Source organism: Trachurus japonicus, chromosome 11 (genome assembly GCF_045865225.1).
Source record: "Trachurus japonicus isolate A0001 chromosome 11, Traja_1.0".
NCBI classification, from domain to species: domain Eukaryota; kingdom Metazoa; phylum Chordata; class Actinopteri; order Carangiformes; family Carangidae; genus Trachurus; species Trachurus japonicus.
In genome coordinates, this window is record NC_140917.1 from 26,174,770 (window position 1) to 26,194,264 (window position 19,495).

A 19,495-nucleotide genomic window follows, 5' to 3' on the forward strand; every position below is an offset into this window, starting at 1 on the left:
GCTGTTTTTTTATTCTACAAACACTTATTTATATCGAAGTAAACAAATAGCCTGTTTTTCAAATCTGTTTTCAACGTCGTCGCACTCATTTTTATGCAAGATGGCCATCGCCCTGAAATAACTGATTGAAACAAACTGTTAGATAACCTCTGCTAGTTCATCACCATTAGCCTATAACTGACATCAAAAAACAAAATTTCCAATAGTTTTCTTTTTTTTTAAATCTGTAAATATAAAACAATTTGGACTGTAATTAATTTTCCATATTGACTATTTTATAGTCGTTCATCCCATGTTTTTAACATGTGTTGTATGACAATAAAGAGACCTTTGACTTTGACCTTTATGTCAGGCAAATAATTAATTACTACGTATTAAACACACTAACTTTTCTGTCAGGCACCTGCAGTTTATTTATCCATCCTTTCACAATTGGGCTGTTCTGTTGAGTCTGACCTATTGTTAAATGTGATCTGATTATGTATTAAATCTATTTTATGCTGGTAATAATGAACAATCACATTTATTAATCACTGTTTCTTGTTCAGTTGCTGTATTATCAGCAGATTTGTCAACTGTTGCAAATATTACAATAAGCAGTTGATCTCAGTTGCCTTTGCGTGCATCTCCACCTAGTGTTCATTTTTTACAATTACCTGTTGTTTCTGGACACAAAAGTTCATCATCACACATCACACTTCTGTGTATTTTTTGGACCACAAAATAATTCATAATTAAATATATTTCCATTGAAAACGTTGACAGTACTGGCTGGGTTGCAAATGCGGCACTGTGCTGTAAGCAAAAAATATTTGTGCTATGATTCACCACCTCAACACAAGTCCAAACAAATGTCAAACTATTTTAGATTAAAACATTTAAAACAATAATTCAGTACAAACAGCCCTACAACCTGAAATGCCTCAGAACTCAAGGAATGATTTAAAAAAAAATCTTGCACATTTTTATTGTGTTGAAATCATTCATGCTACACAACTAGTCACATTAATTTTCAACAAAACTACACAGAAAAGTGCTGTTGTTACACCGAAACAAGTGCCCGGTAAAATGAGATGATTGTTACCTTATTGCTGAATTATTCTCCAGGTTTAGGATATGGACCACTCTTCATAAACATAAGCAGTACCTTAAACCCATTACTCAAGTAGCCTCATTATAAAATTGTATAATAAACATTTCAATGAAGGAAAATGATAAGAAAATCACAATAAATAATCATTAGTGTTCCTGACTTTAAAACAAAATAGAGCAGCTAATGCTGTAAACAATGTTGCATTAAATACAAAATAAAATAAAAAGGAAAAAAAAAACAGGGTTGGGCAAGCAAAAGTCTCACAAGATGCCATGCAACTCTCTCTGGATCTAGTGCATGAGGAGTGTGTGTGGAGGGTAAGTCCACCTCCAGTCTCAGTTCTGATTCGTACCCTCGTGCAGGGGTTTCTCTCAGAGTCTCAACATATCACTTGATCTACAGTTCTGAATACTGATGGCTCTGGGATGATCAGCAGATGCATGCCATGCACACACAGATCAGTCTCTGCTGTAGAGGTCACATGTTCAGGCTATTGATGATTCAGTTGCCATTAATAATCAGTGTGTCTGTATTTTACACATGGATTTTCGGTCCATTTGTTACTCCAGTGTTGTTGTTTTGTTACATTGGCTTCAAATGCACTTTGATGCCCTCTAATGCCCAACATAGCAAACCAATCTTCTCAGGCACCTCGCCAATTACAGCTCTGTTGCCTCAGAGTACCTCAGTTTTCAGTAGTATAATGCAAAACAATTGTTCTAGTGCAAGTCTAGCCAGATTATTAACAACTGACAGTTATATGGAACTACATACTTACTAAAACAAAATGCAACAAATAATACCAAGGCCAGGTACCAAACAAACAACTGACTAATCAAAGTTAAAGGAATAAAGAGTCACTGGTGTGCTTCATGAATTAAATCCCAACACAAGACAGTTGAGGTCAGTAATGTGTAGACAGTATTATTCGTAAGCAAACGTCGTACCTCTAGCTGGCCACAAGGGGGCAGACTAAGACAGGGAGACAGTACAGTTGGAGTGTCACACAGTCACATGAACGTAGTGTTTTACTATAAAATTATAAATAGAAAGCCTAGATAGAGCACAAATGCGTCTACCTGCGCCACACACACACATACTCGCACACACCCACACACCCACACAGACACATGTGTCCATAAGTTAGAGCAGTAATTGCTGCATGGCTAAAAAAGCGAGGAATGATCACCCTTTGACAGGCGGGGGGGAACTTGTGCTCTTCGTTTCATCTCCATTTTCACTGGCCACATTAGTCACACAGTCTAACGAGAGTCCGGTTGGTTTGTTTAACAAATGTGATTCCATGGAGGTTTCATAGTTTCGTTTACCTTCCTCAGTCTCCACATTCAGCCGGTTGAAGTTTCACGAAGGTTAACAGAAACAGAAAAGAAGATAATAGTCCAACTCTTCTTCTTCCTGCTGCTCTACTGCCTTCTTTCTAAGCGTGGCCTCTGACCTCAGCCCGGGCCAGACTGCTACTGCCACGGGTCCCCCAGGGCCATCTTGGGAACCTGGATGTGCATCTCCATGGGGCGGTCAGGGGCATGGTCCCTCCTGTAGGTAACTGTCTTCTCATTGGTTGTAGGAATGTATGACAGGTCCTGGAGGGTGACAGAAATATGCAGTCAGTAATACAAATACACACACAAACTCTTGTCTTATGGTACTTGTGGGGACCCTATGTTTACATGATGATCCTAACCGTAACAATCACAACTCTGACTAACTTCCTAACCATTACCCTGTCATGTAATTCCTACTCAGACCATAAAACCAAATCTTAACTCGGACGCTATTCAAACTATTGGGTTTAGTTTGTCCAATAATGTAAGACAGGAAACAAAGGAGCTGTCTTAAGTTCAGGAAGTAGTGGAGCTGTGCATAAAGTCCATAGAGTGGGCTCCTAGTTTTGGAATAGTGCACATTGACAATATTGGGGACTTTACATTTTCTGTTAAAAAATGTTCCCCAAGCCAGAATTATGCAATAGACGTCATTTGGATCTTTTTTTTCCCCAGAGCTGGAAAAGTTCCTCGAAAGCCGCAGAGAATCTAGTACAGCTGTCAAACTGCGTAGTTCTCCCAGCAACTACCAAACTGAGTTTGACATAAAATCAGCCTCTTTAATATTGAGGGGATTTCAAAAACATTTACACTAAGAAGTGTATGGCAACAGTTTAATACATTATGTAATCCTGGAGGAAGTAGAGACTGTTTTTCAACACATTAAAAACTCCCGGATAATGTAAAATACACAACATGTTTCCCCAGACAGTGTCATGTTACAGTGGAAACATGGTGACCAATGTATGATCTGTAGTATCATTAAGATGAACAATAAATAAGGGTTTTCCAAACAACCAGTTGAGGCACTCATATCTCCAGTTAGATCCCCTCGTGTTCATATTTCCACCTTTTCCTTCTTCTCAAAGGTGCTATACATCACTGTAAGGTCACAAATCTGGACGCTGTACACGGCGAGCTGGGATTTGAGAGGAAATGTAAAATACAGATGTACCTCTAACTGCAATCTCAAATTTCTCAACCCTGGTTCTGGTTCCAGCGGATACTTCACATTAACAAAAGTGTCCTAAGGACTTATGGGGTCCCTCAAGCTTCTGTGGACTCCAGGGACACTTCAGCCTCCTGTGGCAGTGCTGACGACCACCACCGGCCTACTTGGCGTCTGAGAACGAACCTTTACAGAGCAGTGATAAACTCCATCCTCAGCAGCGCCCCCCGGTGACCAGTCTTTTTTCCGTAGAACCAGCCGGGACATGGCGACCACCACCAGCCCACACAGCACCGTCAGAGCAGACACACTGAGGAACGTTCCCACCAGCCAGGTCCTGCCGGTACACTCTGTGGACACACACATAATCACACACACACATAAGAGGTTTCACTGGAGAACTAGAGCACTGTAAATGGGTCATATGGAATCTGAACACACACTCAAACACAGTAAAATGTGCAAATGAAATATAATTTTGTCATTGTACAGAAGTACAGAGATTCCTCAAGACCCACACTAAAGCAACACATTCAAATGCATTTTTTGCATGTTCATATTTATACAGTCCTTATCTTGTAACATTAACCTTAATCATCACAAACTATACATGTTTTATCACAGTCCTTATCCTAAACCCTAAACCCACATATCATAAAATGTTTTAACTCTAAACCAACCCATAGAGGACAAACCAAACTGTCCTCAAACCTACTGTCAATGTCTAATTCTGAAAAAAGATGAGCGAGCAGTGGCAGAAGTATACAGAAGTATTTCAGTAGTAACATACTGATGTGAAATACTCCATTATGGATTAACTACAAGTCCTGCATTCAAAACCTAGGTAAAAACACACTAATATTTACAGCATTGCCATATATGACATCATTATAAGGTCATCATTGTATAAGATGTAAGTGCTTTTACACAGTGGAGCTTGTTTTAACTACTTTATAATAGAGTTTGGTGGTTGGTTAGCTGACTGGTAGCTAACCTAGGGGTCGAACCCACACCTAAGGTGCAGAGGACACAACGTGGGACATGAAAACATCTGTGTGTAAAAAATAGAAAATTTCAATTCTAATTCTACTGACTCACACCTGTTTGGTTTTTGCAGGGGCTTGAAAGATAAAAGTACTGATTTAATTATTAACAATGAATATACACACACGCACGCACACATGCACGCACACACACACATGCACTGCTCGGTTGGTGCGGCCGCTGTGCCAGCGGTGTTGTACTGAATAGTTAGGAGGCTGTGTATCTGCTGGGGAGCATGTGTGGATGACGGGTTCATCGCTCAACACAAAGAGCCCAAAGACCGCTCTGACATTTTGTAACAGGGTTACCATGGAGACCTGGCTCCTGCTGCACCCAGGAGGGGTGGGCGTGAGCAGGAAGAGAGTGTCCCGTTGGGTTGGGGGGGCCGGGGGGGCGGGGAGGGGGGAGGGGGGAGCGGGGACAAGGGGAGCAAAGGAGGGGAGGGCGGGGGGCGGCTGCACAATGAGCAGCGCTGTTCCAAAAATTGGGAAGGCGGGGATGAACTGTTACACTTGGATGTGCAATTATGTGTGTGTGTGTGTGTGTGCGTGTGTGTGTGTAACCCAGGTCATGTGTGAACGAGTGGGTTTTAAATTGTGTGTGAATTTGTGTGTGTGTGTGTGTGTGTGTGTGTGTGTAATGTATGGTGGTGAAAATCAAACTGACTTGGGACCTGCTGAGGGGAAATGTAAAATACAGCTGTAACACTGACAGCAGACTTGCTGACTCAAATACACCAGGGTGCAGTAGTGCAGCAGTGGTAGGAAGTGACCTCCAATGAAAGCATGTGTGTGTGTGTGTGTGTGTGTGTGTGTTGACACTGTACCTGCTCTTCTGCTGATGTGAAGCTGGGTCTGTCCAGACTGTGAGCTGGTTTGAAAGCGATAACGACAGCTGTCATTACTGATGTACATACACTGAATCCACATCTCTCCTGCTTGACCTAAAAATGGAGAGAGAGAGAGAGAAAGAGAGAGAGGGTGGGAGGAAGATAGAAGGTGTTTAACTCAGTGACAGCTCTTCATTTCTCACCTAAACTGCATGTATCTTTAGGCTACTGAAACACTGGATCAGATTACAGTGTTTAATATCAAAGATGTCACTGGTTCTTCTGACAAATCTGCAAAATCATTACGTGACTCTGAAACTGCCTGCAAGCAGCAGGTATTACTGTATCAGAATAATACCCTGGTGTGTGTTACCTGCCCAGCACAAAAATGCAGACAGACAAAGCTACTGTATGTACCCATCTGCCTTTTTGTCAGCCATGTGAACGGCTCAGATTGGATTTCGCTCCCACGTAGAATGACTCCACAGTATGATAAAGATGGCACACAGGAGAACACGCCAATGTTCACCCCTTTCCTGTGCTGTGATGTCTTTCTGAGCTGAACACTGTAAACAGACTTGTCAGACTTCTAAGTCTGAAAAACACAAATCTCTAACCCTCAGCACGTCACATGCTGGCTGTAATATTTACAGGAGCAACAACCTGAGGATGACATATTTTGCCTGTCTGCACTGCAGCTAGCAGCTCACTATTGAATCTGTGACTGTGTGCTCTGCAGTTATGTGTCTATCTCCTGACTGGAATTGTATTAGAAACTAGCTAGATTAGAAACTAGAAGGGGTTGCAAAAGAGTGCATCGGTTTCGTGTTTGTTGGGCCACATGCAAGTTCCCAAGAAACACAACATAACCAGCTAACCCAGTTCTAAAGAGCACCCATTGAAAATCTTGTTTGTCCTGACAATGCACGTTACTGTTGTGTGTGTGTGTGTGTGTGTGTGTGTGTGTGTGGTCACAGGTGAAGTGGAGTTCATCTCTGACAACACTAAACCACAACACAACCATCATTAATGTTGGCTGTGGAAAACGTTGGACCTGTAGGCTCTCTGTTAAGGGGAGACACTAACAGGTGAATAGGGTAAAACATTTTAAATAACAGATGGAACCATGGAACTTCCCAAGTTTATCACTTACAATAAGACAAATATTTTTTGTATTACAAGTTTTGTCAAATTGTATGTTTAAATATGTAAATTAGGCAATATCTGATGAAATATGCGCTAATTTGCATATACATTTCCAGAACCAAAATCTGAACAATGGATAAAGCCCCTTTCAAAATTCTTGTTTTATTTTGTTGACATATTAGAGTCATAAGTTTTTACAGAGGGGATTTTGGATATCTCTTTTTACCACTTTGTAAATGAGAAAATACTGTCACCAGTCCCCCCAAAAAATCCAATTTCCCCCTATTTTTAGGAATAAAATGTTGTATAAATCAGGCTTTGAATGATATATCAACAACAGTCCCCTCTGTAAAAACCTTCAGAATATAGACAGGAATAAAACTGGAAGGTTTGGTGTCTCTAAGTGCTGCTGATGTTGAGATTTCTAGCTCAGAGTCTGAGGAAAAACTCATTTTGAGAAAACGGCCTTTAAAGACTTGTACTGTAAAATTCCATAGATTGTTAATGTGAATCCTACTTTTAGGATTGGTTGCGGATACGGATGAGATGACAATTTTTGGAGCCTACATCATTGTTTACAATGATACCTGACATGACATGGGTCAGACAACAGGCACAGCACAGTATGTCACTTTTGGTGAATTTAGGATAAATCTACCAACAAAAGAGGCAAAATGAAGTAAAATAACCGCCTTATTGTGGATTTTCTACCATTTCTTTTGACTTTTCTGAAAGAATACATGCCAAGGAAGAAAAATAGGCCAAAATCTCAAAATTGATCAGTGCATGAAAAAACTGTGTTTTTGCCTGTAGTGTCTCGCCCACAGGGAAGCTGAGATGAAGCAAAAGCCTTGAATTGAATATATTTACAACTAGGGCTGGGACGATATGCTTTTCTCCCAATTCGATTCTTCTACGATTTTTTGGATAGCGATTCAATTTAAATTGTGATTCTACGATATTGCCGATTCTCTTGATTTTTAGTCTGCATTTTTAACATTTATCTGCACACAAATACTGTAGGAGCCTATAAATTAACATACTCCATTATAAAGTGAACTTAAACCCTTTTCAAAACCTGTACTCTCTGTATGTAAAAAAGGCGAACAAATGCACATTGCACAATATTTAAAAAAAAAAAAAAAAAAAGATTTTTGAAAAAAAATCGTCAAAAAGGATATTGCGATATTTATGTGAATCGATTTTTTTCTCCCATCCCTATTTACAACCCACTGAAGTGAAACAATGTGAAAATGTAACATTCTGAATTTACCTGACACATCATCCATGTAGCCCACCAACGGTGCACAGGTGCTGTTGCAGTGTCCCGCCTCTTCCTGTGTGAGACCGTGAGCCAGGTGACAGTCCACACACTTCCTGGAAGAGGAAAGAGAGCAAACGGTGCTGTCAGCTTCGACTGCTAAACGGTAACAGGAGGATTTCCCATCATGCTTTGTGTGAGCCAAACAGAAAGTGACGGGTACCAGTATGATTGGCAGGTATTTTGGCAAGCAGGACATCTCTCACAGAAGTCTCCAGAGTACTGGGGGTCATCACACACACACTGTCCACACACACATCTTCCCCGCCCGCTGCATAACAAGCCGGTGGATGATTGGCAGGTTGCCTTGGAGATGGGACAAGCGCAGCTATCTCCCATCCAGCCGTCGTCACACACACATTCACCTGTCACACACACACCTCGTCCTGAGATGGAAAACACAGCGGCAGAGGGAAACGTGTTAGAGAAATCATCTAAAAATGGATTGTACTGTTTTACATCTAAATTGCTCATAGACGTAATATTTTATTTTTTTCCAGTGTGTCCTAACCTGCACACAGCCGCCCCCCTTCGTACGGGCAGGAGAAGTCGTCTTTCTCACAGTATTTCCCGTACACCGTTCCAAGTCTGCTCTGGTCACACACACACTTTCCACACTCACACACACCCCGACCGCTGCAGTCCACATCAGACCCATCTGCTCTGCATTTCCAGTTTGAATCTCTGTTTGAGTCGGTGAACGGCGCGTGACCCGGCCTCTGTCGCTGCTCAGCGCCGTCTTGGGTCCTCGTGCACGGCGACTGGCCGTCGTCATGACAGTGGCTTGTTGATCCGCAACTGCAGTGACATTTAGAGCGAATCCTGATGACAGTGGATTCGTTGTAGCCCACGGGGTGAACCATCACCCGTACATCTTCATCTTCACCGTCAGCAGGACAAGAGCGCAGGCCGATGGTGATGTTGAAGTAAACCTGCATGGGAAGACAAAGATGTAGAGAACAGCCACTGAGATTTTAATGTAGCTTTGTTTAGCTGCTTGTCTATACCAATAAAATAAGATGGTAAATATTACAGCTGCTAATCATCAGCATCTTGTTATTGAGCTGGAAGTAGCACTGTGCCTATGTAGCCTCACAGTGCTGTTGGCATGACTGTACAGAGAAACATAGTTGTCTATCACTCACTCCAAACAAATGTAAAGAACTAGCTTGTGCACTGATGTTGTTATTGTCGTCCAAATGTGTATTTGTTATGTATGTATTTATGGACAGTTAGTATGTGTATAGAATGCGTTCTACCCCATGTGGTACAATATTTATTCCATTGTTGTTCTTTTTAAAGGTTGCCTTGTGCAATCTGGCAGAGGGACAGGCGATGAAAACCAGCTTTTTAAGCTAATTCGGGTGCATTTACATGTGTTTTTTCTACAATGTTTATTAATGTCCATTGTCCTTTTTCAAATAAACTAAACTGAAACTGAAACTGTATGTGTTTGTATCTGTAATCAAACAGTCCTGTGTGCAATGAGTACAAATAAAATAGTTGCAGTGAAAATACACGATGAACCTGTGAGCCCATTTCCCTGTTAGAAAGGAGAAATTGTGACAGATCTTCACATAAGGCAAGACAAGTTTAAAAATGTTCCAGCAGAGCAGATTGATGATGACTGACTTTTTACCAAGCTGACTGAAGAACATTTCCCCCCTTGAAACTGCAGCTGTTATAGTAATCTAAAAGGAATGACATTTAATGAACGACTTCTTACTGCATAATTATGACAACTCCTGATAAGGCTTAAATAGCTGGATAGGGGACTCGAGGCTTAAGTTGAATGGTTATTGTGTTGCTGACTGTGGTTTGTGGTGAACGTTGTGCATGCCAGAGCTTTGAATCAACAATTGGGCTGTTTGCTTGATTTTTATCACCATTCTGGTAAAGCGTGGGTACTTTTCCATAATTCACTTTAATCCACCCGCGGATTAAATGTCTGAACTTCATCACTTCGTATAATGGGACTAACTGCAAGAGCAGCGATTAAAACAGCTTTGTTTTGAAAAAGTTAAACAGCCCCCAAAAGACCGAGGAGGAGAAGAGTCTCGTAGGCAGTTTAGGGGGTGAAATTCCAAAATCCAGTCAAAACGCTCCAATTAGCACTAAATGAGCTCCTGGGTGGTGAGAAGTAGAAGAAAAGCTCTTTGCAGTGGTGCACTGCAGAATATGTAGAATATATTTTGTTTTTGTGCATAAATAGTCTACAGGTACGACAGCTGTGGATTTCTATATGTAAATGTTCTCACTGTTGGCATGAGAGTTGTGGTGTTAGGAAAGGTGAGGGATTTCAGGGTGGAAAGGTCTTAGGATCACATGGAAATATTTTCCTGTTGAATACAGTCTATAATCGGCTCAGCCTGGATTATTTACCAAATCATTTCTGTCACGCAAAGCTCTCAGTGATGCCTTGTATGCGTTTGTATGTGTCACAGTAATCCAATCCGACCAATAACTGTCGGCTGATATTGCCAGGAGCATAAGTCAACGATTTCTCAATGAACTCGAGTAAAAAATTTGGCTCAGTTCTCACTCATCGTTCCGTTTAATTACGTTTGTGTGTTTACCGTCTGGTCGGGCTTCACCCCCGAGCAGCTGCGGCCCTTTGCAGTCGACCCATCGGGACAGAGAGGGGACACGGACACCCAGTACCTGCTGACTGCCTCGTCCTCCACCGCCACCACCACCTCCACCTCCGACAACAACCTCTGGGTGGAGAGAGAAGAAAGAAAAAAGCATCTTCAAACCGACGGTATGCTGCTGAGCGAGGGAACGTGGGTCATGATGAGCGAGAGGCGCAGTGGCAATTTAAATTTTAATGAACATAATCTGCGAGAGTGAAAAGTAATGAAGCAAGAGGAAGAAAGAGAGCTAGAAAGAGAGCAGTGATTAATTAAAGTTGTCACATGTCCCCAGAAAGCCCTCATTGTCGCCCTATCTGTCTTTCCAACGTACACGGGGGGGGGGGGGGGGGTTTATGGGAACAAGGAGGTGGGGCCAAAAATAGCATCTTTGTATTCGACCACGATTAGGACACATGGTTTCCGTGGGGATCTGATAGCTTTTATAATGCCAGCTTCTGTTCGGGCTGTGCTACTTGTGTATGCATATGTGTGTGTGTGTGGGTGCATGTATGTATGTGTGTGTGTGTGTGTGTGTGTGTGTGTGTGTGTGTGTTCGCGCACCCGGATCTGTGGATTCGGCAGATTCTCGAAGCAAACAATGGAGCGCTGTGCCTGAGGCGAGATTATAGCCTAGACTGCTGCCAACTGAACAAACGCTTCAACCAACACACACACACTAACACACTAACACGCACACACCCGTGCACAGAAGGCCTTGTATTCTCCATAACCTCCTGTTTTTGTCTGTGATTTTCTCTATCATTAGACCTTCAGCAACCAAAAAACATCTCCCATCATCTGTTCTCTCAGCTTCAGGGCTTTAGCCGTGTTTCAAGTGTCATTCAGACCTACATTTCCTGGGTACATACAGCACCCGCTGCAGGCACCTTCAGAGACACACTGTAATATCACTGATATCAAATAGGAATGTGCTCTAGGTCAGCTCGCACGATCAAACAGGGCCAAAAGAAAACCAAGCTCATGTTGACTCAGCGGATCAGTGGACTAATTCCTCAAAAACTTTTGAACCCGGGCTGCGTGGGCTCATGTATTCAGTTCCCGCTGTGCTTCTGTACTCCTCTGGCCAACCTTTTACATGTCCCTGTTGTCTTAAGGGCTGGTAATGTACTTCGGGGAAACAAAGGGATCTAAAAGCGAGAAATAGTTTGTTTTGTTGAAGCTGCAGAGATAGGAGGTGCAGTGTGTCAGTACCTTGTATGCATCCACCACCAGCTCGATGAGGTTTGGAGCCTGGAAGAGGCCTAGCCTCCCCAGGTAGGAGCCTGGCAGTAGATTCACCAACTCCTAGAGAAGGGAAGGGAGTTAGGCTAAAGAAATACTTTGGTGCTTTTAAATAACTTATTCACATAAAAACATTTGACCTAAAGGAGAAAGAGTAACCTTGCGTCCCTCAAATCCTTTAGAGTCAATGTGGAGCAGGCTATGTATCCCCTGTTACAAAACTATTAGTTGATAAATACACATGATGAGGGCAGATTACCTCGTACCACTGGTACTGCTGCTTCTCCACAGCAAAGATGGAGTAGATGTGGTTTTCAAGCAGCTTATCTGACAACTGACCCACACTGGGATGGTCCTGAAGAAGAGAAAACAACAAACTGAATTACAAATGGATCCTACCCCACCCACCCCCGCATCCCCCCCACCCCCTCTAGATCTGTTATTGCAGTCTCAGGTTCAATGTCTAAAAAAAAATTTCACCTCCAGTGATGAAATTGTGCACAGTCATTATTATTGTGTGACCACAGCAGTGGCGTGCACAGACTTTCTGAAGGGCGGGGGTGAAAAGGAAAAATAAGGGCACATATAGCGCGTCCTCACCACTGAAGAGGGAACTTTAGCACGCGTTTTGGCTCCTAGAAGACACTTTAGCACATGTTTTGGCTTCCAAGAAGGCACTTAAATGCACGTTTTGGCTCCCAGGGGGCACTTTAGCATGCGTTTTTCAACAATTGGGCCAAATGTCCTCCTCTCTCACCATCTTCGTGCTCCCCGTGTAGACGTTGCTCTCCAGGTGACAGAGGCCGTCGTGCGGCCTGACGATCCCGGCCAGCCGGCTGTCCAGAGCGAGATGAGACGGCTGGTCGGTCATCAGGAGCAGTAGACGTTTGGCATCTGGTCGCCATCCCACCGCCTCCTAAAACACACACAGAGAAAAAAACAAGATCATCATTTGTGCCGAGCTGTGAGTAAAAAGAAAAAAAACCCAACTTCGCAAATGATGTCATTTTTAATTCCCTTATTTCACACACACACACACACACACATACTGGAAAATATTGTTTGCATGTGCTTCATATTTTAGAGGTTTACAACATGTGGTAAGAAACTGCACATTCAGACGTGTTACTCATCCACATTATATTAGTTCCCTCTGGTGATCAGCTCTTTCTGTAATGCTCCATTAAGAGAAAGGCAGCAGCCACAGAGTCTCCCTGTTTATGTCTGTGACTCGTCATAGACACTGTGAGAAAAATGGGTCCGTGTGTGTGTGTGTGTGTGTGCACGTGTGTGTATTTAAGGAAACCCGGCGAGCTAATAAGTGGGCCTGACATAATGGAGAGTCTATTTCTAGACTCATGACCACCACGGTGGTTCCCTGCAGACTGGTTACTCAGGCCCCCCCTGCATGCTGTGAATCACAGCCCTCCCGCTGCCATATAAGCAACTGTGACGCTGTGTGTGTTCATCCTCCATAGCCCAGCAGTGGTGTCATTCGATAGTGGGATTCCAGTGGCACCATCCCGTGCTGAGTCAGGCTACCACCATTCTCCCACAACACAAGCCTCATTTAGCAGCATGAGACCGACCACCAAATTTGGGCTTAACCCACATTTCTGCTAACTCTCTCCCTCTTTGTTTCACACGTGCAGCTGGAGTCTGTTTTTACACACCTGGCAGACAGCAGCTTGCAGCATAGCGTCCAGCCCCCCCTCAGGTGTGTCCATGTTCCCAGAGATGCGCTGGCGCTTGATCACCCGTGTGAACTCGCTCATGTTTCCCGTCATACTCAGTACGTGGTGAAAGCCGTGGGCTGGACGACAGCGGATCGCATAATCACTGGTGAGAAGCAGAAACGAGCCGGAGAAGAGAAAAAAGATTTTAAATTGCAACATTCAGGAATGCAGAGCTCCAAAACAACCACCCGAATAAACAAACGGCAAAAAGCCTGTCTGTTGTTTCAGTCTCCCAGCACGGCTCATCATCAAAACAATGTTGCCACCAGCAACTGATGAGTCTCTCCCTGAGTCACACAAAATTAGGAGATATAATGGAAGCAGCCTGCTTGGATTGGATTTTTTTTTAATAATCACTCTTTTATCTCATTAAAAGGTACATTGTGTAGGAATTACTCCCATCTAGCGTTGTATTTTTCATGCTGCATTCACGTGAAATTGGGCAGACGGCAGACGGATGACAGCTACTGCACGTAACAGCATAAACAAGCCTCTATGTAAACAAGTGGTCCGTCAGTACGAGGCAAAACAATACACATGACAATATGTTGTCATGGCGATGTGGTATTGTTTACCTGACCCACGTTTTACCGGCTTTCTCTGGACTTCTGTGACTAAAATGACATCTGGTTTGTTACCGACGGCCGTCTGCCCGACTGCAGGTGAATGCAGAATCACTGTAACGCTCCATTCCTCCTCACTGCGTTACCGCGGTGACTTTTCACAGACGCCACCTCCACCTGAGCCGACAGCTCCGGTGTCTCCGCTGAGTTTCCGTGGTTTCCTACCGTCACGCTGCCACTGAACGTAAAAACATGGAGACACCACATGGCAGCCAGCACCGAGCTTACCCGCTCCATGGAGATATGAATGATATGAACGGCTCATTCAGAGCTGAAAGGAACACTTCAGTTTGTTGATGGGGGGGATTACTGATTAATGAAAAACATACTTTTGAACGAAATAATCGATTTTCGTGAATAAAATACATAACAGGAGAAGTTACACAATGTCCCTTTAAAAGAAGAAAATGTTTGCTGAGGAATAAAATATGCCAAACCTTGGCAGTGTTAAAGATATATTCATAGCAAGAACATTAACTTAATGGGCTCTACCCACTTTTTCCTCCACAATAAACAACCTAACACCACACTGTGGGTCTTACCTGCAGGGGTTGTTGATCTTCGAGGGATGGACGTTGATGTAAGGGGAGACAGGTTTGTCCACGAATGAGCCGAAGCCCAACCAAAGGTCAGAGGAGTAGTCTGTCATACGGAGAGACAGAGCTACACCCACCGTCTTCAGCTAGACCACAGACAGCAAACAGAGTATAGGAAAGAAAGGTAAGGTAAGAACAACAACAGACAAAGACAAAGTCAGATATGACACAAGAGAAGAGAACAAAAGCTCAATGGAGAAACAGAGATCTAATATTTCTGCAGTTTATTTAATATAAAATTTAAAGTAGGAGTCTCATATGCTCCCAAGATCTAATACTAAGTCATTATCTGTATTCAGAACTACATACTCTCTAAATGATGCATTGGAGGAAATGAAAAAAAAAGAAAAGTGAACAGTGCTGGCTGAGTGTTTAAACACGTACATGGTCCAGGTTTTCCTGCATAGAGGCTGATACATCCACCAGGTAGTACAGATCCACAGGGTAACGCTGCAGCTGCTTCACAGCCACTATTACACTGGCCTCGCCACCTAGAAACACACATATACATTATGTAACATACAGTATATATACCTCTGCGCTGCAAAGTAAAGATTCTGTCATATCTGTGTGTGTTGTGTGTTGTGTGTACCTGGTCTGAGGGTGACACTGATGTCTTGCGGGGACACTTGTGTGCTGCTGGTGGTGGCGTTGACCTCCACCTTGACCTCCGTCTGCTCCATGAACTCCGGCCCACAGCCTCTTCTTAGCAGGTTGACAGGCAGGTCGCAGCGCCGGCCCATCCACAGCCCATCCTGAAAGTCCTACAGAGGTCACAAAAGGTCAAAAGAGGGAAACAGCAACATTTCTATTAGTATAGTTTAGCTACAGTTTTTTTTCAGTCTTACACCAATGAAAACAAGAAACATCTGAAAGCAACATCAAGAGAAAATGTGCAAACCAGACATGGAACAAAACAGCAGGCAGACAGGCAGTTGACGAAGATGATGCACGTAATCTGTCTTTCAAGATCGCAGTAACCATGACGCAGAAGTGACAAACAAGTAGGTCGAGTTGAAGGCCGCATTGTCCCATAATACTCATAAGTCGGAGCCACTAATGCTGAGAAATACGTGACTATCTGAATCTGGATCTTCTCTGTGTTTATTCAGCTTTAATCTCCGTGTGCTCCTGTTCCAGTAATGGATGTAGCTATTCTTCCTCCAACTGGAAAGAGAAAACTTTCACATTCGCTCACTTTGGTTTCATTTTTTATTTCTGTCATCTTCATGATGTTTGTATTGATTTTTCAACAAAACAGCCATTGTTGTTTTATCATGGAGTCATAGTCATCAGTCAAGAATATCAGGAAGAATTCTGCTTGTGCCTACTCATCCATGCTCTTATCTTGTCCCAGAGGGGGAAGTTAAATCCAAGGGGGAAATCTGACACACAGATGGCATCTGATCATCCACTTAGCTCTTATTTAGTACAGTAGTACATAATTTGATCAGCGCTGTGTTGAATGAATCTTGATACACTGTAGATAACCTCTCCGCTGACCAATAGCCTGCAGCAAAAACAACAACCCGGTAGAAAAATGTCACGCCTTGCAGCTTTAGAGTGGATTATCGACCTTTGGTACTTCATCCTGCGAGAAACACGCCCCGAAACAGACTGGGAATAACCAGGAACATGAAAGTAGATCATTAAATCTGCGTATTTACAACATGTCAAGGGCGTGATTGGTATGAATCCATTTAAAGATTGCGACATGACCGACAAGATCACACAGATAAGCACTAAAAATAGCACTGACACGGGTAAGAGCTGAACGCGGAGCTGAATATGCGAGCGACCACAGGCTGAACCTGAAAGCTCCAATGACTGTGGTGTATTTATGGCTGTGCCTGCCTGCAGCTATCATTTGTCCTGGAGCTGCTCTGAATTTCACAAAGTTTCACACAGACTTCCCGGGACTTCCCTTACAAACACCGCCTCTTCAGCTGGCATTAAATGAAAGCGTCAGGATGGGAACGTGCACATTAAAAAAGCTCTGTATCTGAGTGTGTGGCTGTGTGTGTGTCTGAGTGTGTGCGTGTGTTTGTGTGTGTAGGAAGTTAGGTAGGTGGAAGTAGAGACGTTTGAATGCTTTCACACACACCAGTGACCTGCTTAATGATGTCAGATAAGGTTAGGGTTCACATGGTGGGAAAGCACCTGAGGTCTGTAAACACACACATGTCGACTGTCTGGTCTGGCAACAGGTTAGCTCTATGTGTGTGTGTGTGTGTGTGTGTGTGTGTGTGTGTGGGAAGGTTTACAGCTTCTCAAGGCTCATTCAGGATGGGCTCTTTACGAGGCAGTCTGACACCCAGAACGCAAAGACAGATACAGACAAACACAGGCGAGTGGAAATACTCACATGCTCACATATACACAAACGCACAGATACAGGTCAAAGGGCGCTGAGCTCAAACATACACATTATATTCCCATCTGCGTGCCCCACCAGGCCTTTGATGCGTGTCATCTGTTGAACGCCACTGACTGCATTTTTCCCTCCACTCCGCCACACACACAAACACACACGTTTTTTATAGTCTCTCTCTCCCACCTCCTTGAAGCACCAGGCGCACTGTGGTCCACGTCTGAGACACTCAGCGCAAGAAGTGATACTGGGAGACTGACACACACTGTCACCTGCAGATGAGGAGAAGAGAAGAGAAGAGAAGAGAAGAGAAGACAAGAGAAGAGAAGAGAAGAGAAGAGAAGAGAAGAGAAGAGAAGAGAAGAGAACTGTCATTAGCATATGAAAGAGTGTGTGTGTGTGTCGGCACTCATTAACCATGCAGTCGAGGCCCCTGTGGATATTTAGAGATCTCATACGCACTTTTGATGATGGAAGCACCACTTAGCATCTCATAGGAGGCTGTTCAGAACAGACACGTAGTGCTAAAACGTCTGGGAGTGTGGGAACAGGTGCTACAGTTGTTGGAGTGGTGTAATAGATCATTTCCCACACCCACACACACTAACTCATACACATGAGTTAACACACGTATTAAAGGAGTTACAAAATATGTGACAAATCAGCCACGAAGCAAGATGCTTTATCTGCAGCATTCTGCAGATTTTAAGGAGCTGACAAGAGGTAAAGATGTGGACCTGCAGCTTAATGTAGAGCGATGAATGATTCATTGAAGTGAATTATCTGCTGAAATCCAATTTTCCAGAGCCACCTCAGTGAGATACAGAGCTGGAATGTAGGACAGAGAAAGGCTGCAGGTCCTAGCATCACTAACAAGCAGCTGTGACCCAATTAGCACTCCTGGCCTCTGGCTATACCCCTGAATAGGTGAAAGCACTTAACTTCTATTTATAACTGATCAATACATGCTGAATGGGCTAGACTGTTGCAGATGGGTTCACAGGTTTACCTTCAAAACATGATGTGTAGTTTCCTACTGAGTGAGGCAACTTTTCATACATTCCCTGTGATTTTGTGTGTAAATGTGCTGTCGAACAGAAAAACAGTGAGTCTTTAGGGCATTTTGGAGAACCCATCGACCCCATGCAGAGAGCACACATGACGCGGGATGGAGGCTGCCGTTGCGCAGTGATGGCTTGACAAGATACAAGACGCAGGATAAATGCTTGCTGGGATATGATGTAATTGGCCCTAATGAGCCTCCACTCACCGGCACCGGAGGCTTCTGCGCAGACGGCGACCACCACGCAGCAGAGCAGGACACACAGAGCGACGCTGCCGTATGTGCGGAGCCAGGAAGTCATATTATCCTATCCACGCCGGGAGCGAAGCAGCGAGGAGGCGCGGGGGGAGCAGAGGTGTTGTTGGTCACGGCTACTTGATGAGATGATCCGGGGGAGACCGGGTACCGTGCGTCCGCCGCCGCGCGAACAATAGCCGGGAGTGCGGTACCGAGCCGTGGGGCATTGTCGTTCACCCAATAACCTTCTAATCCCGGAGAGGTATTCACATCCCCGGGTCAAATCAGCTTACAAGCGCGCTCCCCCGTGGACCAGGAGAGGAGGTGAAGCAGTCGGTAGAGTGCGGCGTCAACAGCGGCTGCTGCGCAAGTCCCTCCATCTATTTCCCTCCAGCCGCAGGTGAGCGACGTGTCCACGCGTGCGTCCACGTCGGACCTCGACCGTCTCACAGCTGATCGTGAAGTCTCATCCCGGGACGGAGCAGCTATACACACACTCATACGTACGCACACACACGTGCGCACACACGCTCACACATTCACTCACTCACACACACGCACGCATAGGCTACCAAGCAGCGCTGCGTTCAGCCGGTGCGCGCCAACCGACCTGACTGAACATCCCCGCACCGAAGCGCAGGAGAGTGACCGCGTTTTAACCGCTGTACTGACTCAGGCAGGCGGCGCCATGGCAACGATATGCTGTATCAGAGAAGGAGCAAGCCAGTGTGAGTTTAAGAGGGAGGGAAGAGAGACAAATAAGGAGAGAGAGAGAGGAAGAGAGACCTAAAGTGCTTACTACTACGAGTAGTTGCGGTGGGGTGCATTCCAGTGAACCACGGCCTTGAATTGAACACTGATGTTTATATTGGCTCTTCAGGGAGCCGTTTAACAGCATTGGGGCGCTCCTGTGTGTGTGTGTGAGTGTTGAGGGAGGAGAGAGGAGGGGGTGTGGGGCAAAACAGCATGTGGACCATGATGGGGTGAAGGAGAAGAAGAGGGGGGTGGGACCTCTTGCAGAGGGGGTTCACAAGCTGGTGCTAAAGGAGG

General features: G+C 44.2%; 1 protein-coding gene across 1 annotated transcript; it reads right to left on the reverse strand.

Moving 5' to 3' along the window:
- Nucleotides 1-946: 946 nt before the first annotated feature.
- itgb8 (integrin, beta 8) lies at nt 947-19,154 on the reverse strand. The gene is made up of 16 exons (XM_085792026.1): nt 18,416-19,154; nt 17,332-17,417; nt 15,367-15,538; nt 15,159-15,265; nt 14,721-14,860; nt 13,493-13,658; nt 12,577-12,735; nt 12,079-12,174; nt 11,790-11,882; nt 10,521-10,661; nt 8,456-8,876; nt 8,108-8,330; nt 7,897-8,000; nt 5,475-5,591; nt 3,791-3,954; nt 947-2,694 (listed from the first exon to the last, which is right to left on the reverse strand). Exons 1-16 carry the CDS (start codon nt 18,507-18,509, stop codon nt 2,569-2,571), a joined length of 2,409 nt encoding a protein of 802 aa, XP_085648152.1. The 5' UTR covers nt 18,510-19,154; the 3' UTR covers nt 947-2,568.
- Between the last annotated feature and the right edge of the window lie 341 nt (nt 19,155-19,495).

What these genes read in the sequence shown, in the direction of transcription:
- itgb8 (XM_085792026.1), bottom strand. Translation starts at nt 18,509, where the DNA reads ATGACTTCCTGGCTCCGCACATACGGCAGCGTCGCTCTGTGTGTCCTG. An exon ending in CGCAGAAGCCTCCGGTGCCG is followed by an intron (nt 17,418 to 18,415) that starts GTGAGTGGAGGC and finishes CCTCATCTGCAG; the next exon opens with GTGACAGTGTGTGTCAGTCT. An exon ending in TGCAAGCTGCTGTCTGCCAG is followed by an intron (nt 12,736 to 13,492) that starts GTGTGTAAAAAC and finishes TGTGTGTTTTAG; the next exon opens with GAGGCGGTGGGATGGCGACC.